The following is a 22,695-nucleotide window of genomic DNA, read 5'->3' as shown; positions in this document are numbered from 1 at the left end:
AGTGTCCCGCACCTGGCTACACACCCTGCCCAACCACAAAAACTCCTTTTCAAAGCTAGTTTATCTATGCCTGCTCTTGACCCTTTGGCCTCGGCCTCCTCTGCCTCTCCTTGCTCCATCAACCATATTCCCCTTTAATTTCTCCCCTCCTTTTTCTTCTGTCTTTGGCTTCTTCCTCCTGGGTTCTTTTCTCTCTGCCTAAAAACATTTTAAGTCTATTCCAAATATTAAACTCCATTAAACAAACAAGCAAACACAAAACCAGCTTTTCTTTAGAGCCAGATCATTCCTATCTTCCATGCCATGTTTACCTACCTCCATTGCCAACTCTCTTAAATTAATTAACTGTCCTTCCTTACCATAAATGTATTTCTTAGCCCACTGTGCTCTGTTTTCCATTCCCACAGACTTTGATGAACTAGTCAAGGTCAACAGTGCTGTTCAAACTGCAAGATCATGGGTCCTCCATCCAGGTATATCATACTACTCTGCTCTGGCTTTGAGAGTGTAGAGCAGTGGTTTCCAAGCTTGAGTATGTATAAGAATCACCTAAAATGCTTGGGAAAAAAGAAGTTCCCTGGTCACATCCCAGAGGTTCTGATTCAGTAGGATCAGATTGAGGTCTAGGAGTCTGCATTTATGTGAGGTGAACCAGGTGAGTCTAAAGCAGTTGGGCCTTCAGGTCACACCTTCCCAACACTTCCTTCTTGAAACTCTTTTCCTGCCTTTAGTTCTGTGCTATACTTTTTTGGTTCTCCGTCTTCCTTTCTTATCTTGGTTTGTCTGAGCTGCTATCACAAATACCACACAATGGGTCGACTTAAACAATGGGATTTTATTGTTTCATGGTTTTGAGGCTAGGAGAAGTCCAAAATCAAGATATCAGCAAAGCTTGATTTTTCTCCGAAGGTTGTAGTGTTATAGCTCTGGCAGCCAGCAACCGTTGGAGCTCCTTGGCTTTCCTGTCATGTGGAAATTATTCTCCTCTCTCCCTGAGCTTTGGGTTTCCGCAACTTCTGGCTTTTGGCCTCTCCCTGTGGCTTTCTCTTCATTTCTGGATTAAGACCTAACCTGAATGAGGGTGGGTCACAACTTAATTAAAAGTAACATCTTCTGGAGGTCCTGTCTACAGTGGTTTCACACCCTCAGGGACATGGATTAAGATTAAGAGCATTTCTAAATTGTGGTACATAATTCAGCCTATCACAGTTCTGATTATTTTTTCTTAGTCTGCAACTGCTTCTTTTTTACCAGCTTTTAAATATTCATTCTTCTTAGACTACCCCTTAACAGGATGAACTCATTCACTGGATCTCAGGGGGCTTCAGCTCTATATCAATAACATCTCAAGCCATGCTAAGAACTCCTTCCTCTCTTCTGGACCTGAGAATGTCATTTCCATCCAGCTACTGCACATTTCCACCTGGTCTCTCCGACTTGTCATACCCACACTTAAATGTACTCCTAATCTTCTTCCTCCATATTCTAAGGCAGTCTTGTGCCTCTAGCCACCCTATTAGAAAACTCATCATTTAGCTCCTTCTGCCTCAATTCATGAATTTAGCAATCCGGTCCCCACCTCTATTCCCACCATTTCCCAAATGCAGGCTTTTGATGTAAATCGCTTGAACTATTCCATTTTGCTTCCTGAATGGGTCCCCACAACATCCCCACTTCAAACTTACATATGCAAAATCAGAACTCTGCTAAATCCATTTTGGCAGTGTTCCCATTTATCTTTAAAGTGGCATACAAACTCATTATCATGTCACTAGAGGATCTTGGTAATCTTGTTTCTGTCCATACATCAGTCTTATCTCTCACCACTTAATAGCTCTCTGCTTCTGTCCTCATCCTCACTTCCCCACCTCTGTCTAGCACTACCACATCTTTTTTTTTTTTTTTTTTTACCTTTAAAATCCCTGCTTATCTTCTTTCTGTTTCCTAGACTGAAAATTCAAGCCACAGCTCAAATGTCATCTCCTCATTTCACCTCTTTCATTAGCGTCTAAGGTCCCAATGGCAGGCTTGGTGCCTTAGACGTCACCAAGTCTACAATGTCTACCTAGCACAATAAATGTCTGTAGGATGAGGAAAGAAGTGAACAAATGGAGAACAGATGAATGAAGTATTGCCTGAATGTGGCCAGACAGAAGTGATCACTTCTTTCATATCAACCAGAGACTTGGTTCATTTCTTTGGTTTAGTTCTCACCAAATTGAATTATATTTCATTGTTTATGAGCCCAGATTTCCAATCAGATTGTGCATTCCATGAGGAAATGAATCAAGTCTTATTTATCTTTGTCTTCCTGGCATCTTTCATGTAAGGTATTCCCACCCAAGTGTTGGATAAATGACAGTCTTAAAGAAATTGGTTTCTCCTCCTTCCTAGAAAGAATTGGAAAACTTTGTTAAAAATATTCTATTTAGAGAGTACTGTGCTATCAGGGTGGGAGGCAGGATAGTTGTAGACCCTATATCTTCCCTGTCGTTTGTAATCTAGCAGGTGCTTAGTTAAAACTCTGAGTGTTTAAGCACATGTGACAACTTACTGCTAGGTTATCTTAAATGTACTTTCTTCTTTTAATAAGCTTCTGCCACAAGGATGCTGAATTAAATCCTGCCCAGGCTGAAATTATGTTTGAGTTATATCGGAACTGTGGGTATTTGAATATGTTTATTGACAGTGATTTGGAAAAATTAACATATTTTATCTTTCAAGTACTCCTCATAAGAGGTATAAGTTAAGTTATTTGTGGAAATACAATTTTGTTATGATAACCATGAGGTTCTGACATTGGTATGTCATTATAGCTTTGTGTGGAGTATAACAAAAGCTAGTCTTTAATGACTATTTCCATGTACTCTACCTAACCCAACTCAATTAAGTTTCATGAAGACTCTCACTTGATCTCCATTTTATAGGTGAGGAAGCAGTGGCACAGGGAAGTTGTGTGACCTACCCGAAGTCACACAGCCTTTAAGTGGCTGAGCCAGGATGGACCAGGGCAGTTTGTTTTTAGACCCAGTGCTCATCTTTTAGGCATGAGGGCAACATGAGTGGGGTCTTGTTATTGGACCAAAGCAATAGATTCTTTGCCTCATGTGCTCAAATGACCAATTTCTGAGACACCAGGGTTTCAAAGAGAGAAAGAGTTTTATTGCTAGGCGTGACACAGGAGAACAGATGGCCTATCAGCCCAAAATCTGTCTCCTCGAACTGCAATAATTCTGATAGTTTTATAGCATCAGAAGATGGGCAGATTTTGGGATAATAAGTACAATGGCTCAAGATGATGTAATTAGAGGTGATTTAATTATTGAGCAAGCACAGATCAGCTACATGCTTAGTTACAGAATATTTGTAAGAAAATGGCAATCTTAATATGGTGATGGGTGTGATTTTTAGTATTATGATGAGGTATGGATGACTTGTAGGTTAAAGTGTAAGCTACTGCACAAGTCAGGCGGGCCCGTTTTGGTTAGATCCAGCTGCAGTTATCAAGATAACTTTAGACTTGGGGTGGGTTAGTTCCAGGCTGACCCAAGACCCTTCATTAATAAATATTAGGGGCTGTCTTTATTGATCATAAGACTGACATAAAACCTAATAAAATGGGTATAAGTGGAGGTTAGTCACAAAGGTTTTATAATCACAAGGGCGCAAAATAAAGGCTATACAATCATCAGAGATCAAGGCAGCTGGATTACAGTTCAGAGAGCTCAGTTGTTTCCCTCTGTCTGCTCTAATATACCAGAAAGTAAAAAGGAGTGTCTATTATAATGGTCCAGTAATCAGCAGCAGCCCTTGAATCCTAACTTCTCCTTTACAGTCTCATTGAAGCTGGATGTCTCACCTTCTTTGTCCCCAGGGTAAAGAAGCTGAAGGAGACCCTGGTTGCGGTCCAGCAGCTGGATAAGAACATGAGCAGCCTGAGGAGCTGGCTCGCTCACATTGAGTCAGAGCTGGCCAAGCCAATTGTCTACGATTCCTGTGACTCCGCAGAAATACAGAGAAAGCTTAACGAGCAGCAGGTAAAACTTAAAAACACTTGAGGAAGAGTTCACAGGCCCCGGAAGGCCTGTCCTCCTGGCTAGGATTGAGGGGTGGGTGTGAGGTGGTGACCAGGGTGGAAGGTCGAGGTGGGGGAAGTCAAGGAAGGGGCAGCCTTAGCATGTGCTGGGGGCAAGCAGGTCCCGCGTCACCACAGAGAAGTTGACCTGTGAGAAGATGCTGGCGCCAACATAGGGTTAGTGTCCTTGGCCCATCAAGAAGCCACTGTAGAACGGTAGGGAAGGTTGAGCTCCACTAATGTACCCAAAACAGTGCTGACATTTTTGTTTATTTCTTTGTGGGTCACAGACTTTAGATAGCCCTTGAAAATTCCATCCAGACTCTGATTGCATCTACCACTTAAGGCCATTATAGCCAAGTTGCTTAACTTAAAAATCATGAAATTTTATAAGATATAAACAGCACCTGTTTTTAAAATCCCATGAAAGAAGTAGCTCAGTTACTTATCTTTATTTTGTAGACTATTTAAACCAATGGTTTATTTTGTAGACTATTTAAACCAATGGTTGTTGGGTGTTTCATTTTGTTTTTAGCATTTAAATTAGCACTCCATTAACAAAAAAACTGTTGTGACTTTTTAAATTTTTGTAAGATTTATTTTACTAGAAATTCCTCTGATCAACTACCTGATACTTGAAGTTCTGCTCACTGAAGTGTGTGGGTCATTTTTGGCCTCCAGCTCTCCCAAATGATGTTGATGTCTAAAGTGACAAGACCATATTGTTTAGTAAATGTCAGAACATCAAAAGAGAATAGCAGATACCTGGTGAAATAACAGGAAATTGATCTTATGCATTTATAGCTGTACTCACCAGTAAAACCCCACTATAAGTAGAATAAAGGAGGAAAAGTGGTAAAAAGCCATGATGGCAAAGAGAACAGGAGAGAACATGTTAGAGATAATAGACATCAATGTAATATTGCAAGATAGAAATTGGATAGATGAGAAGGGATGCTTGAGCAGAATGGAGGGCAGAAAAAGCTGATTGGTGCCACAGAACTCCAAGCAGGCTCAGGTATTGGAGATATCAAGTACACTGACAGGTAGGTTGTTGTCTGTAGGGCTGTGGAATGGAAGACTTCTTGGAAATCTAAATAAAGAGTGGTTAGAACCTCAGATCCCCTCCCAAGCCCAGGTGTCCAGGGAGCTCTACTTGTTTCACTCTAGTAGAAGGCCAAAGGATTATCTCCAGAGAAGGTAAACCAGAGGACTTTGGGTTTCATATGCGGGACACAGCAAATCTGGAGCTACTATATTGAAAACAGGGAGATTAAGTGAAATATGGTGAGAAATGATTTGAGTCTTACCCCACTTTCCCAGGTGTTTTCTGTAAAATTGCCAGCCAGGCTTGTACCCTCAGGCAGGAGATTGGAGGAGTCTACTTTGGAGAAACTGACCCGCCAGAGAAAAGAAGTTCAGGTGGTAATATTTGAGGAGACATCACAAAAGACCCAACACCAACCCAGCTCCCCTGCAGCCTCCTGGTTGACATGCCTTGGAATGCATGCACAGTTTACAAAAGCAGACTCATTCTCAAATATGAATGAATAAGCAAAAATCTCCCATGAAAGAAAAGAACAAAGGGGTAAAAATAAATAAATAAGTAAGAGTTGAAGAGAAATCAGAAATCAGGGGAAGCATATTGTAGAAAGAGGAAGAAAACTCAAAAAAAAATTCAGAAATAAGACATGATTGTGCATTCATAAAAGAATAGGGTGCTTTTTTTTTTTTTTTTTAAAAAAAGGAACTTTTAGAATTGAAAATATCTCCTACAAAGTAAAACAAAAAGATAAAGATTTGAAAAGTAGGAGAGAAAAGTATAATGCAGGAGGTCCAAAATCCAGTTCGGTTATTCAATACAACCCCAAAAAAGAAAGATTAAAGAAAATGGAGTGGAGGAAATTATCAAAGTAGTTAGGTAGTTTTTAAAAAAAAAATCCTAAACTGAGAGGCATACACGTCCAGGTTACAAGGTCCCAAGAAAATTTTTAAAAAAGCAAAATCATTCCAAGTTACTACATTATGAAATCGTAGAACACAGGGATAAAGATAACTTTAAGGTTTTCAGAGTGAAAAACATGCAACTTCTAGAAAACAATGCTGGAAGCAAGAAGGCGATGACACAATGCCTTCAAAAATCTTAGAAAATGTTATTTAGAATTTGGAATTTTATATCCTGCTTTTATGTATACAAAACATTTAAATACTTCCCTTGCCCCCATTCTCAGGAAGCTCTGCTGCACAAAACAAAACAAGACAGAGGCAAAAAATAATATCCAACCCAGCAGAAAGCAAAGGGAGTTCCCAGGATGGTGGTAAAGGGGAGCCCCAGAAGACAGATATCCTGCAGCCCAGAGCACATGTCTAGACTGGAAAACAGGCTCAAATGCCCTTGGCAAGGTGTCTCCAAGAAGGAGAACAGTTCAACTAGACTACCCCATGGGCTTAGCTATCCTGGAAGGAATTTTATTAGTTCCACAGAGTGAGAGTAGAAGCAAACACTATTGATTTTAAAAAGAGAAAGAATTATGAATTCCAGAAAAACAAAAAAAAAATTGTACTAGAAAATAAATATAACTGTAGTATGTTAGGTTACTCAGATGCGAAAAGTATTAAATGGCCACCATCACACAACCGGTGGACTTTGCTGTAGCTGTAATCTGTGCTGTTATTTGGAGCCCATTGAACCTTATGGAAGGAATAAATCCTTTGCTACTATAGTAAGTGTTGATAATATCTAAAGTTGAAAAATCAAGAAATAGCAGAATAAACATTTTACTTAGAAACATAGAAATGACACCAGCATGAAAGAGCTAAAAGAGAAGGAAACGGTTGCTTCTAGGAGGAGGAAATTGAGGGTGGAAAAGACTGCTTTTGTTAGAAGCCTTGTAGTATTTTTTCCCTCTAAACTTTTTATTTTGAAATAATTTCAAACCTACGGGGCAGTTGTAATTTGTAGTGGGTTTTTTGTTTTTGCTGTTTGTTTTGTTTTGTTACTTTTTAGTTAAATTTTAACTTAAAGCTTTAAAAAGCTATATACCAATGGTGAAAGTAAGGGCTGTCTGGGTTCAAATCCTGACCCCACCACTTTTGATCTTGCTCAAAAGAATGAACCATTTTAGCCCTCAGATTCTATTTTTGTAGACTTCCTAGTTTATTTTGTGGAAGTTAGTTACTATAGACTTCATTGGACAGAACTGCATGTAGATTTGAAATGACCTTAGAAAACTTTTTGTCTGATTTCTCTGTTATAACAAAGAATAAATTCAGAGACTCCATGTGGTCATTCAAGACCACATTACCCTTTGAGGCTAAAGCTGAGACTGGCGTCCTTAACTGTGTTAGGGAACTTGTATATACTATAAAAATGCTCACCATTAGGTTTGCTATTTCAGATATTCATTTTAACAAGAATTTTTACGTGTTTTGAAAAAAAAATACATCAAAATGCTGTAACTTCTTAAAACACATAGATTATGTTCAGGAGCCTAACACTTCTTCTAACTGTATATCCTTTTCTTTAAGACCTCATAACTTTCTCTGTCTTTACTTTTCTCTTTGAGCAGATATGAGTTCAACTCATAATACTTTATTTTATATTTTTAGACCAGCATTCCATTGTGATAATCTCTTCCTTGTAAATGAAAGAGTTTATCTGAGAGACTTAGAAAGACTGTTTACTGAAATAGAAATGTACTTGGAAGACTTTATCTTCTGATGCCTAATCTATAAAATCTCCAAAAAGTAATCACAGGTACAGTTATTACATTCAACAATCAGCTAGTGTTTTTATAGAAAATATTGAAACATTGTGTTCAGGAGGAAAATAAGAGGAAGAGAAATCAAGACTATAAATCTCAGCTATCTGAGTAAGTTGAGGAATTATCATTAGAACAAGAGAAAAGCTGGACAAATTCAAGAATTGTGCCAAAGAAAAGGAATACACACTAAGGACTATACTAATTAGGGCATGTAATAAAATGAATGGAACTGGTAAGATTTCTTGGAGTGAACTGAGTTAAAACTGCAATAGAATATATTAGGGATTTATATTCTATGGAGTTCATATTAAGACATCACATTTTAGGACTCTGGGGAAATTCAATGCCTTGTAAATATTTATAAACTCTCTATTTCTGCCCTACATTTGAAATTGCTCACCAAGGAAGGTGCTGATAGTGAGGATGCATTACATGATACAGAACTTAGAGAACTTAAACCATGATACTTATAGTTCATTAAATTCCCTCCCTCGCAGACATGCTTGTTCACATACATATTAATGACAGTGAAGTCAGAGTCTTGCCCCTCATGAAGCATGTGTTCATTTCCTAGAAGTATTAGCAATAACTATTTCTCTTCTTACGAGATGAATACTCAGGATGTGCTTTCTCTCCCTAGACCAGGGTGAAAAGCTACAGTATGCAATCTGCCCTTTTCCCAGACCCCACTAACCAAGATGCATTCTTTCCCACTGCAACCTGATGCAACCACAGTATTCTTCTCAACTGGATGAGTGACCAGTACCAGTCAAATGCAGTTATCATAGGAGCTGAAATCTGTTTGCTATCCCTGGTTTAGACCATTTTGACATTCTCAAATATCTGGTTTCTGAAACTTAGTTTGCTGAGTTGCTATCACAGCTACCACACATTGGGTTGTTTAAGCAGGAACTTATTGGCTCATAGTAACAGAAGCTAGAAGTTCAAAATCAGATCAGCAAGGTTTGCTTCCTCCCTGAAGACCATAGCCTTCTGTTGCTGGCTGTCGGCAATCCCTGGGGTTCTCTGGCTTGAATCTTTGCTTCCCATTTCATGACAATGTCCTCTCTCTTCTCGCTTCTGTACTTCCAGATCCTCTTTTAATGTCCTGCAGTAATACGAGTTAAAACCACTCTCATTCAATTGAGCCACACTTTAATTAGAAATAACATCTTCAAGAAGTTCTATTGATAATGGATTCATACCTACAGAGAAGTGGATTAAGAAGAAGAACATGTGGTTGTGGGGTACATAATTCACCCAACCACAAAGCCAATAACCAAGTAGAAGCAACAATTTAGAATGGAGGCTATCATTTGGTTTGTAAGAGTTATGACAAGAGTGTGAGGAGCAACAAGTGTAAGGAGCTTCCAGAAACAGTAAAGTGCCACAACAACAACATCAATCACCACAGAACTTCTTAAATTGAATAGATTGATCCCATCGGTGAAAGAACCCTATAAACCTAGGACACTCAGGGAGATCTGAGTTCTGAGAGAACATAGATAGACCATGAGTTGACCATCAGGTATGCAGTCATTAGTGAGCAGTGGCATTGGAGTTTATTTACAAACGTCTTCCTTTTCCTGGTTTTCTCCATTCCCACTAAGAGCCTCCATCATCTCTGCCAGACCTTTTCCTCCTAAAACAAACACATAATATGATTCCTAGAAATTATAGCTCTTGCTATTGATATATGTTATTCCAAGTTTCATTTATTTTGAATTATTCCAAATCTTCTCTTAATGCCTAACTAAATTGAGATTCTTAAAGGACCTTTGCAGTAAAAGCAAAAGCTTGATGTTCTTGGAAAACTTACATTGCTATATATATAAATTCAACTTTTCTAAAATTAAGTATGATTTGTATAAAGGCAAGATGGAGAAATTGTTTCTAAGATTTATTTGCACCATAAATTCAGATAGAGAATTTTTATCAACTGTTTTTTTTTTAGCTTTTTATTATGGAAAATTTAAAATAATTCATAATTAATTGTATAATAAACCCCCAAATACTAATCTTAATGGCTTCGATGATTAGCAGCCACATTTAAGGCCAGTCTTTCCCGACCTGTACCCTACAAATTTCCCACCATCCTATATTATTTGGTAGCAAATCTCAGACATCATTTATAAACATTTTAATTCATATCTCTAAAATATAAGGATTCTTCCTACAAAACAAAATCACAATATTTTATCACACCTAAAAAGAGTACCAATAATTGATTGATTTTTAAAATTATCACAAAAGTTTTCTTGACTTCTGATTCAAACCCCAAATTGCTACTACAGTTTAAGATAAAGAAATTAAGGGCTCCTCTCTATATATATTCTGGTCTTGCAAACATAGCATTTGTGTACTTTCTTTTGTGGGATGTCTGTCTCATTTCATATTATGTGCATTCCAGGAAAATATGTCCTGGTTATATATGAAATGTATTTCATATTTATTTTTACTTTTTCATGCAAATTAATATTCACCATAAAATATCACATTAGCACATTTTAGAGCTACAGATCTCCTTTCTGCCACAATATTTACAATGGTATATACTCCACATCATTGGAACTAAGATGTGTGTTTCCCTTGAGCTATTTTCTGATGTAAGATTATTAAGACATAATTAACTTCAGAGTATTAAAGGCCACTAAGATATGATTGACTCTAACAGGTGCTAAAATTTATGAAATCAGTCAAATAAGTTATGGTAGAATAAATGTGCATTGGTACTTTAGTCATTATAAACAATACTAGCAAGTGAGATACAATTAAATCCTTAGACCTGCAAAACTCCATTGCATTTCCTAAATGTGTCCCCCTTTGGAGTCTCATAGCAAAGTAAAAGGCTGGATGGATAGTAAAACCCGATCTTTTAACTATGGCATAATTGTTTCAAACAAGATTGCAGCCCTTTGAAGTTCAAAACCCAGTTCTTAAGCCCAAACTCTTAGCACGTGTCCATGTTTTTCTTTTACTGAGTGATTGTTTGATTGACTGATTTGAATGGAAGTGATTATCTGTGAAGTAGAAACTTGGACAAGATTAATTTTTCAGTAATTAAACATGTTTTACTAATATTTAGTCTATTTCACTTGTTCAGTTTATATTTTTGTATAGTTCATGTTGCCAAAATATTACTAGATTTATTTTCTCATACTTTTAAACTTGTTGGATTTTGTAATCGAGGTTCCAGCAACTCCCAGCATTCAAAGAAATGAAATATTTTCCAAGATTTATCCTAACCATTTTTCAGTCAACAAATACTGTTGCAGCATCTTCTCATGTGGATACGTGTAATTTTTTTTAACATCTTTTTTTAAAAATTTATTATTTTATTGTGGTAACGTGTTTTAACCATTTTTTTTAACTTCCCCTTTCTTCTCTACCTGGCCCCTTCTACTTTCTGTCTCTGTGAATTTGCTTATTCTAGATACATTGTATAAAATCTGTCTTTTTATGTCTGGCTTATTTCACTCAACATGTTTTTTTCAATTTATTTTGGGAACATACATGCCACACAAATTGCCCATTCTAACTATTTTCATGTATATGTGTGCAATTCAGTATATTAAATACATTGACCATTTTGTGCTGGCATTACCACCAGCCATTTTAACCATTTTTAAGTGTACAATTTAGAGGCGTTAATCACATTCACAATGTTGTCCTGCCATCACCTCCACCCATTACCAAAATTTTCTCATCACCCCAAATAGAAACTCGATACCCGTTAAGCAGTAACTCCCACGTGCTGCTCGCCTACCCCATTCTGTGGTAACGTTTACTCTGCTTTCTGTCTCTATGAATCTGTATATTCTACAAATTTCATAGAAGTGGAAGCATATAGTACCTTCCCCTTTGTGTCTGACTCATTTTACTCAGCACGATGTCTTCAGAGTCTCTTCGTGTCGCCGCGTGCGTGCATCAGAACTTCTTTCCTTTCTAGGGCCGAATAGCATTCCGTTGAATGGATGGACCACGCTTTGGTTATCCGTTCACCCATTGAGGGACACGTGCTTCGCTTCCACCTTTTGGCTGTTGTGAAAAATGCTGCTGCGAACACTGGCGTGCAAGCACCTGTGCGAGTCCCTGCTCTCGGTTCTTCCGGACACGGCGGTGTTTGAATAAAGCCTGTGGCTTTCCCTGCAGGCCCTTCAGCGGGACATCGAGAAGCACAGCACGGGCGTCGCCTCCGTCCTCAACCTGTGCGAGGTGCTGCTGCACGACTGCGACGCGTGCGCCACCGACGCCGAGTGCAAATCCATCCAGCAGGCGACCCGGAACCTGGACCGGCGCTGGAGGGACATCTGCGCCATGTCCATGGAGAGGCGGCTCAAGTACGCAGGGGCGTCCCGGGGCGCAGACCACACGCAGAGCACTCAAGGTCCACTCTTGCCCTTGGCTTAGAGTATCCAAAAATAGGCTCTCCAAAAGCTGATATCGCCTACATTGGGTTAGGGGGAGAATGAAAGTGAAGGCTAGATATAAATATAACAAGCCAGGTAATGCCTGGCCTGATGGCTTAAATAGCATTCATAAAATTAAAAAAAAAAAAAAAAAAAAAAAAAAGTCCTTACCCTGGATCTAATAATGGAGGAGAAAATTACCAAAAGGATATTATTGAGGTATAGGGAAAAAAATAGAATGCAGACTGTAAGCTTTATATCAATGTTAAATTTCTGAAACTTGATAAAGCTACTTAAGGTTGTTACATAAGTGAATATCCACGTTCTTAGGAAATGTACTTGAAAGCGTTGAGTGTTCAAAGACCATGATGTATACAACCTTTAGAAAATATATAATTTTTAGAAAATATATATTTTTAGAAAATATATAATTAGATATATATAAGAGAGAGGGATAGAATGATACAGTAAATGTGGCAAATGTTAAAAGTTGGCGGATCTGGGTATCTGGGTGGGAGGAATGTTGGAGTTATCTGTATGGCATTTGTATTATTTTTTTCTTTGAAATTATTTCAAAAGTTCTTTTAAAGTTTTAAAAAAATATGTCCTTGCCAAACAAGTATAATATTACAGAATTTGTGGCTGTGGAAAGGTAATATTCTTTTACGAAACATGAAATAATAAAAAGAGAAACATTATCTTTAAGCCCTTTGAAGTTTAACATGGTAAAAAATGGGGAAGTATTAGAAAATTATTATAATGACCTGTAACACACACCTTGTGTTCTCTGGTAAACTTGAAGGCTCATATATGTCTTGCTAAGATGGGTTGATTTTTATTAGAATGTGTTAGATGTTGGACTTGGATTTTCAAACCTCAGTTTTATTTCTTTGGAACATTGGCGTGATTGCAAACTGCAAACATGTTGTATTTCTAAACTTCCTTACACATATCCAATACAATCCGCATTATGTGCATATAATATTCGATTTGACTAATTCCAAGTCCAGGGCTACAGGCTATAGAACGTGTTTTGTTTTTATTTTTTGCTTTTTTTTTTTTTTAAAAAAAAAAAAGCAGCTGTTTTATTTTAGTTCAAACAGTTGTCTCTTTTTACACTCTGGTAAAATTTGGCTCAAAGCACAGTTATTGTTTGGCACAACAGTTGCTGGTTTGGGCACTCTTCATCCTGTGTCAGGAATCAAACCAGCTTCTGGAGCATAAACAGTCTCAAACAAGCGTATTCTGTTCTTTCATTTTCTGCCTCAGAATTGAAGAGACATGGCGATTATGGCAGAAGTTTCTGGATGACTATTCTCGTTTTGAAGATTGGCTGAAGATTTCAGAAAGGACAGCTGCTTTCCCCAGCTCTTCTGGGGTGCTCTATACAGTTGCCAAGGAAGAGCTAAAGAAATTTGAGGTGATTTATAATTCCACGTATTCTGCTATTGAAGTAGCCAGCTGGTCGTTGGTATTCCAAGTCATAAACTATTAACCTAACACATTATTTGTTCAAACAGCTGGGTGGTGATTTTGTAGCCATTTTTATTATTGCTTTATAAGTAGGTAAAGAAAGGGGGGAAAGGTGTTTTTTAATTTGAATTTAAGATTATAATGAATCACAAGTAAAATAGTAGAGAAGAGAAATTCTATTAGAAAACAAGAAATTGTGATTCCCCCAAAAAAAGCTTTGACATTATTTTTAATTTCAGGATTATTCATAAACAACTTTCATTTCTAAGATTAAAAAGTGATGTTTTTCCATACTATAAAAATCTATTTGTTCAAATGTGTTTTCTCAATTTATTTTACCTAATTGGAGCATATATTTTTAAAATCATAGATAAAATAGAATTGACTGCAGAATTGAATAAGACATTTTAATTAAAAACCCATTTCTAATTATAAGACAAAGAGCAGTGCCATTTGTGAATTACCAAGACCTTTCTTTCAATTATATAGAAACAAAAATAGCAATGGTATAATTATATTTGTGAAATGAATCATTTGATAATTGATTTCAGTTCCTGGACCATATACTCAATCTTGGGTCCATCCTGTCACTGCAATAGAGGAAACTGGGCTTCTCAGCTGTCTCACATTTTCACAGAGGACCTGAGGGACCCTAAGGATGACAGTGTTTAATTTGAGGTGTCACCTCCCTACACTCCCACTGACAGGCAGATGGATACTCAGGTATATTTTGACAGCAAACCTTTCCGGGCCATGTGTCTTACAAAAATCAGTCTCAGTAGCTAGCTCAGCCATAAGCTCTCAAGATGTTTAAAAATAGGACTAAAAATTCAACCAAAACCAGCTGGCATTTTACCTTGCAACAATCATTAAGTAGGCATTTACTGAGGCCTATTATGGGAAGTGTGAAGTCTGTTTTCTGTTCTTGTGGTGTTTAAAATCTAAGAGTCATAAGATGGACAGCCAAGTGAAGCCATGAAACATTCATATATATTTATGAGCACTATGTAAAATAAATAATATTTATTATGATGCCTGATATAGGTGGATTTATATATAGCTATATGACTAGATTCCAGAAAAAAAATCCTATGAAAAAGATTTTTCCCTTAGAAGAAAGCCACAATAAACTCTTTAGTAGATTTCAGGTCATCCCAATGTGAACCAATATTACTGAGAGTGCTACTGTAATGCATCTTATTACTTTCAGCTTCACAAAGGTTAAAGCCTTTTATAATTGGCTTATACTGCAAAGCTGATTAAATAAGATCCTTTTGGATGCTATTTTAGACTCTCTAATTTTTATAACAAAAATTCGCTATATAGTTAACCCCTATAATGAATAATTTCATCATGATTGAATCTTGAAGGTAATTTTCTTAAGAGACAGAAATAAGTCCAGAAACAAAATTTTGCTTGAGGAAAATCTTTAGCCATTCAAATGTGTGAATGGTGGGGTGGCTCTGGGAGTGCCATGATGCCCACCAGGGGTGCCACACCATCCACTCCCATGGGCAAACACGTGCTACCTGACATCCAGTAACAGCAAAAGCTGAACTCTCTTTCCAACTTCCTTTGCTGGGGGAAATAACTTGAGAAGCTTTATGGCATAGAAGACTAGATTAACGATGAAGGATCTTATCGTAATCCTAGCTTTCACAAGGAAAACCCTTTGAGAAGCAGAAATGTGGGAACACATAAGCAACATGAAGAGGCAATAAAGCTGAATCTGGGGGCTTATTTGAGTACCATCCAATTAATCAATTATAAAATTGTCTAATGTCAGGATAAAAATCAGCCACAAATCATACACATCAAAAAAAGCTTCATTTTCCTTTTGACAAATGGTTCTTATGTTAGGGCTATGCTGTAGAACAGGGAGAAAGAGAAGAGAGTATTTCACCTTCAGAAACTATGACCTGTGTATAGGGTGACCTCAAAAGTGAGTTAGACACTATCAGGTGGCATACCAGCTCCAACCCATTTTATAGAAACTGTGAATAATTTTGAGGAACAACAGAAAAGAAATAGAGCTGACTCCTATCTTTTTAGTGTAAGGTTACTAGTATTTTACTGAATTGCTTTTATTGTTTCGTAAAAATGAGCTTGGTTTAGAGGACCTTCTGAAAAAGAAAGTTTTCATTTTTTTCTCAGTGGTAACCAGAATGAGGCAACTTCCGGATTTTTAGGAAGTTACTTATGTTTCAAAGAAAGAAACACTTTTATCATGGATGCATTTCTTCAGTATCGACATCAGAAATATTGAACCCTCCAAACTCATTTTGGCGCACATATATATTTTTGTAATATTATTCTTGAAAAAATTTGTTTCCAAGGTGTTAATTATTTTAAAAGCTATATTATGAGTACTTCTAGCTAACTAGTCACCGTGCTCTTGCCTATTTTTGTTTGATCCACTCCCTTTCCTTAAGCCACAGTGGTTACATTCCTTTGCTTTAACCAGCGGATGTAGGCTTTCATTGGCAACAGCGCTCTGTGCTCTGTGATCTTTCTGTACTCCCTGGCACCGCAATATGGAAACCAGGAGCCATGGCCGAGAGCCTACCCTCATCTCCTTTCTCTGCCTCTCTCTGGTCTCAGGCCTTCCAGCGGCAGGTCCACGAGAGCCTGACCCAGCTGGAACTCATCAACAAGCAGTACCGCCGTTTGGCCAGGGAGAACCGCACAGACTCAGCAGGGAGCCTCAAGCAGATGGTCCATGAAGGCAACCAGAGATGGGACAACCTGCAAAAGCGGGTCACCTCCATCTTGCGCAGACTCAAGGTTCCTTTTTCTCTTCATCTGTATCTTAAGAGGCCCCAAGGGCAGGTCTGGGCCATCTAACACAATATTATGACACCATTTCGATGATTCTGCAAGGTTGGGGTGGCAGGGGTGCTAGCCAGAGAAAAAGATGGCAGGGTGCTGTGGCTTGTTGAGAAAATGACTTTCCAGAAGAACTCTGGAATCTCCATGCCATCTCAGTACACTCGTGGAGTTTTTTGTTTTGGTTTAGGTTTTTGGTTTTACTTCTGTTGTTTTCTTTTCACATCCAGCATTTTATTGGCCAGCGTGAGGAGTTTGAGACTGCACGGGACAGCATTCTGGTCTGGCTAACAGAGATGGATCTGCAACTCACCAACATTGAACATTTTTCTGAGTGCGATGTCCAAGCTAAAATAAAACAACTCAAGGTAATAGATTTTTTGGACTCTCAGTGCTAAGAAAGTCTGAAAAGGAAAGAATTTGTAAATTCCTTTGTGAAGGACATGGCGAAGAACTCTTGAAAAGAATTCGTACTTCTTGGTCGCCAAAAAATTCAAAACATACAAAAGATATTAAAAATAAAATAAAGAGCAGCACCCAGAGTTAACTACCATTAACACATATACTTTTAATTATTAACTTGATTACAGGATCTTAAAGGCTTCCTTTTTATGGTTTTGTTTTACCTTTTTGATTCATTTCTAACAACTTCAAAAATATTTCTTTCTTATGTTGGAATTTCATTCCACAAAAATTTTCTCAGGTGCCAGGTTAATTTTTAGACACATTTTATACTTTTCACCATATAAACCAAACATGATGGCTACCTAAAATCTAAATATAAGGGATATACATTACGTATAAAGATTCCCTTGAGGGAAAAGGGTTTAACAACTTGAATAATTTGCAAGGTAGTTTTTGCATTCTTCTCCCCTAGATAGATAAATAAGTAAATAGATATTGAATAGATAGATAATGATGATAGATAGATGGTAGATAGAATAAGAGATTAGATAGATAGATAGATAGATAGATAGGTAGATAGATATGGATAGACAGATAATGGATTGATAGATAATGATGGGAGACAGACATAAATGATGATAGGTAGGTAGGTAGACAAAGATTAGATAGATGATGATGTTGCTTGATAGACAGATATGGATGGATGGATTGCTGGATTTTTTTTAAAGAACAGTCTTGATTCCCATCTCTTTAAGTTGATATAGTAAATCAAGGAAGTTACCCTTACTCATGGATTTTCAGGTTGAAAGAAAACATAAAATAGTAAACCCTGCTGTTTTGCCCAACTCCTTTCCACCTCATACCCCCTACTCTCAGCCCCCAGGTCCTCCCACAGGCAAATCAATGTTTAAACCCTCCAACCAGAATTGTTTGCCAAGTAGACAATTTTGTACTCTGGTAGTATCATAGAACTTGTACTTCCTTATTCCCTTGCCATCTTTTACATCACTGGACAATGAAACTACTCCAGATTTTTTTCCTTGTATTGAACCAAAATTTATCTTCTGAAACTTGTCCCCACTGGTCATAATTTAATCCTTTTGAGCCATATAGAATGAGTTTAAATAATCTTCCCAGAAATCTGTGTTTTTCAAAACATTGTAATTTTACCTGGTTATGGCCTGAAACAACTTAAGAATCTTCTGAGATGAATTTGTGACATTAATTGCCATTTAAGTGGCTCTTAGTTATGGTTGCCCTGTGATAGGAAAGTCTAAGATTAAAATGCTCTACATATTTCTTTAAAACACTAAATTGATTTCAATGGCATTGTATTGATTGCTATTGCTCTTTATCAGGGGATAATCAGCGCTATGAACTTTATGATGCATTTGAATGTTTTTCCCTGTAATCTTCTACCCACACTATATATGGTCATAAATTGTATTAGCCAAATGCTCATTTCTGGTCTTGGAATTCTAACATTTCCTGTTCTAACTCCTGACCTGGCTTAGTATTTTAATGTTTTACTTTAGAGAGTCTCTAGTTGTCTCTCGGCTTGTCATTGTATGTGGTAAATGGAACTGTCCCTAACAGATCTTCTAATGTAACTAGAAATCTCCACCTTACAATCACTACTTATCGATGTGACCAATAAAAGATTACATGAGGTTGGTGCTCCCTAGGCCTTCCAGCAAGAAATTGCACTGAACCACAATAAGATTGAGCAGATAATCGCCCAGGGGGAGCAGCTGATAGAGAAGAGCGAGCCCTTGGATGCCGCTGTCATCGAGGAGGAGCTGGACGAGCTCCGCCGGTACTGCCAGGAGGTCTTTGGTCGTGTGGAGAGATACCACAAGAAACTGATTCGCCTGCCGGTACGTGACGCTCACGTTCTCATTGTCCTTAAATCTAAAGCGAACTGACTGTGTGGGGTTAGGTAGCTTGTATAGCGGGTAAGAGCCCAGAGTCAGGAGCCAGACTGACTGAGTTCATGTCCCAGCTCTGACATGTGCTGGCTTTGTAACCTTGGGCAAGCTACTTCGCCCCTCTTGCCTCAGTTTCCTCAACTGTAAGACAGGTTTAGTAACTGTACCTACCTTATAGGAAGGATGGTTATGAGCACCAAATGAGTTAATACATGTAAAGACCTTAGAAGAGTATTTGGTTTGTATTTTCTAAGGAAAATAAGGAAGCTTCTGGAAGAATCGAGGAAGTGGAAGTGAGCAAGGTAAACTCTCAATGAATGAGAGTAGGTTTAGGTGAAATTTTTTTCTTCTATTTCCCTCCTTGCTACTATAATTCCATCAAATGGTATCATTGGAAGATTTGGTAGCTTTTGTGATAAATATATTTTATATCTCTGATTTAAGGTAAAAAGGGCAAGCCAAGGTTTTATTGGTAATTTTCTTTGGTTCCTGCTATCTGCCATGTGTACCCATTGTGTGGCAGGCACGGAGTTAGGTTGCTGTTTTAGTTTCCCTGGCTGCTCAAGCAAATACCTGCGGTGGGTCAGCTTAAACTAAATGGGAATTTATTAGCTCACAGTTGAGGCTGGGAAAAAAACCAAATCAAGGAGTCATCAAGGTGATGCTTTCTTCCCCAAAACTGGCACTCTGGGGTTGGCTGCTTGCAGTCCTTGGTTCCTGGCTGCTCTGCAACACGGCAGTGCACTTGGCGGCCTCTCCTGGCCGCTCCCTTCTCTTCCAGGTGCTTTCGACTTTCAGCTTCTGGCCACTCCTTCTGTGGCTCACTCTCTCTCGCTGTCTGAATTTCATTCTGCTTATAAAGGTCTCCAGTAATAGGATTAAGATCCATCCTGATTGGGCTGGGCCACATCTTAACTGAAGTAACTTCATCAAAAGGTCCTACCTACAATGGGTTCACACCCACAGGAATGGATTAAGTTAAGAACATTTTTTTTTCCTGGGGTACATATTGCTCCAAACACCACAATTACCTTTATTTACATTGTCTTATTTAATATTATATCAATTCTTTGAATTAGATTTTAATATTCTTTCCATTTTACTAATGATAAAACTGAGCTTTTGTAGATTAAGCAGTAAAACATTTTAACAAGTGAGCAGGTAAATGTGTTATATCCATACAATGGAATACTTATTCAGCCTATAAAAGAATGACATTCAGACACATGTGACAACCTGGATGTTTCTTGAAGACATCAAGTTGAGTGAAATAAGCCAACACAAAAGGACAAATATTGTGTGATCTCACTTATATGAAATAAACAGAATATGCAAATCCCTAGAGACAGAAGGTAGATAAGAGGTAACCAGGAACCAGGAGTGAAGGGAGGGTGATGGAAAGTTATGCCTTGTTGGGTACAGAGTCTCTGTTGGGGTGTTGAAAGAATGTAGGTAATGAATGGTGGTGATGGTAGCATGACATTGTGAATGCAACTAATGCCAATGAATTATTTACTTAAAACAGTTAAAACGGCAAATTTTGTGTATTATGTTACCACAATAAAAATAGATAGATGATTGATAGATAGGATGGATGGATGGATGGATAGATAGATAGGTAGATAGGTAAATAGATAGATAGGATGGATAGATAGATAAATAGGATGGATAGATAGGCTGGATGGATAGATAGGATGGATGGATAGATAGAATGGGTAGATAGGATGGATAGATAGGATGGATGGATAGACAGATAAGATGGATATATAGGATGGATGGATGGATAGATTAGATGGATTAGATGGATAGATGGATAGATTAGATAGATTAGATGGATAATTAGATAGATGGATAGATAGATGATAGATGGATAGCTAGATAGGATGGATGGATAGATAAGATGGATATATAGGATGGATGGATGGATAGATTAGATGGATTAGATGGATGGATAGATTGGATGGATAGATTAGATGGATGGATAGATTAGGTAGATAGATTAGGCGGATAATTAGATGATAGATAGATGATAGATGGATAGATAGGATGGATGGATAGATAGATAAGATGGATATATAGGATGGATGGATGGATAGATTAGATGGATTAGATGGATAGATTAGATGGATGAATAGATTAGGTAGATAGATTAGATGGATAATTAGATAGATGATAGATAGATAGATGGATGGATAGATACATAGAATGGATGGATGGATGATAAGATACATATAGGTAAGCAAACTGATGAGAAGATAATTCTTATTAGGTTGTTGATAGAAAATTAGAAATTACAGCCCCACTCCCCGCACTCACACGTGCTCCCGCATATAGAATGTGTCCGGAGAAGCTTGGGCCCCGAGTGGTGCGGGGCGTGTGGCGGCTGTGGTGACGGCCGGCCGCCTTCCCTTTCAGCTCGCCGACGACGAGCATGGCCTTTCCGACCGCGAGCCGGAGCGGGACGACCCCCCGGCCCTCGCGGCCCTCCGCTGGCCCGACCGCCCCGCTGACCGCGCGCTCTCCCCCCTGCCCTCCTCCCACCCCGCCCTGTGCCTGGCTCAGCCGCTCCGGAGTGAGCCGTCGGGTCGGGACACGCCCGCCAGCGTGGACTCCATCCCCCTGGAGTGGGACCACGACTACGACCTCAGCCGCGACCTGGAGACCGCCGCGCCCGGAGCCCTCCCCTCGGAGGACGAGGGCGGCCAGCACGGCAGAGGCTTCTACCTCCGCGGGGCCGCCGGCGTGTCAGGTAGGGAGCAGCTCTGCCTGCTTGCCCGCTGCACAGAAAATAAAAAGAAATCAGTGTTGTGCTTGGAAAGGCATAGGGGGTCGCAAATCATCTTCCTCCTTCTCCAGTCAGGGAGTGTCACACACAAGGGGACATTTCGGTATTTATATGAGTATCAAATACCTAAATTTGCACATCCCTTTATCCCACTATGTGACAAACACTTTTCTAAGTGCGGGGGATACAGGATTCCTTGTCTTGTTGAAGAGCTTACGTGCTAGGGTGGAATGCAGACACGTGAACACCAAATGGCTGTGTGATTGGTGTTAGGATCGGAAGGTGTGTGATCAAGGGCGGCTAGCCCAGAGCTTTGAGGAAAGGCTTCAGGGAAGAGGCTTGTGAGCTGAGAGCTGAAGGATGGGTAGGTAGGGTGAGTTGGATGCAAAAAAGTCCAGAGGAAGAAAGGAGAGGGGGGTGCACCCCAGCTTTATGAGTAGCACGGGGAGAAAGCATGCTACAGATTGGGAGGCCTGGCAGGGATGAAGAGGGGGCTGGACAGGCCATCAAGAGCCTGGCCAGAGAGCAGCCTGTCATCCATGGGAAGGACCTGGCTTTATCCTGAAGGCAGTGAGGGGGACTGCAGTGTTTTCAGGAGGAAGCTGCTGCCTTCGGGTGTACATTTTCAAAGAACCTGTCCTGATGCTCAGTGGAGGGGAGCTTATTGGGAGAGAAGGGATGGAATCCAAATGGAAACTTTTTACAATCCAAGACAGAGGTGACCATGACTTGAACTAAGGTAGCAGCATGGGGGGTACAGAGAACCAAACAGAGGTGAGCCATCTCAAGGAGAAGAATCCTCTTTCACCGAGGATCAAGGGAATCAGAAGGGGGATTGATTTCCTGGCTTGGGCATCTTGATGGAAGATGCAGATGGTCCCAGAAGAAAGAGAACATTGTGGGCAGGCATGTGCTGGGTAAGGGGGCAGGGGGTGAGAAGGAGGGGTGAGGAGTTCAGAGCATTCATACTGAATTTGAGATACTTGCAGAGGATCCAAATGTAAAAGCCCAAGAGGTGGGTGGATGGGTC

At 39.0% G+C, this 22,695-nt stretch overlaps 1 protein-coding gene across 16 annotated transcripts in view; it reads left to right on the top strand.

Moving 5' to 3' along the window:
• The window catches only part of SYNE1 (spectrin repeat containing nuclear envelope protein 1), a 499,900-nt gene that overhangs the window by 448,044 nt on the left and 29,161 nt on the right, over positions 1 to 22,695 (top strand). For 12 of the 16 annotated variants that reach the window (XM_037819664.1, XM_037819684.1, XM_037819730.1 and 9 more), the window contains 7 exons: positions 3,875 to 4,037; positions 11,992 to 12,179; positions 13,518 to 13,668; positions 16,323 to 16,505; positions 16,778 to 16,915; positions 18,638 to 18,829; positions 21,296 to 21,629. In XM_037819664.1, coding sequence (XP_037675592.1) covers positions 3,875 to 4,037; positions 11,992 to 12,179; positions 13,518 to 13,668; positions 16,323 to 16,505; positions 16,778 to 16,915; positions 18,638 to 18,829; positions 21,296 to 21,629 — 1,349 coding nt within the window. Of the gene's footprint in view, positions 1 to 407; positions 474 to 3,869; positions 4,038 to 11,991; positions 12,180 to 13,517; positions 13,669 to 16,322; positions 16,506 to 16,777; positions 16,916 to 18,637; positions 18,830 to 21,295; positions 21,630 to 22,695 lie in introns of those variants that run through there. The other 4 variants (XM_037819778.1, XM_037819721.1, XM_037819788.1 and 1 more) reach the window with 4 other exon arrangements.

The sequence above is a fragment of the Choloepus didactylus genome, chromosome 2, assembly GCF_015220235.1.
Source record: "Choloepus didactylus isolate mChoDid1 chromosome 2, mChoDid1.pri, whole genome shotgun sequence".
NCBI lineage: Eukaryota > Metazoa > Chordata > Mammalia > Pilosa > Megalonychidae > Choloepus > Choloepus didactylus.
This window is presented reverse-complemented; position numbering and strand designations above follow the sequence as displayed.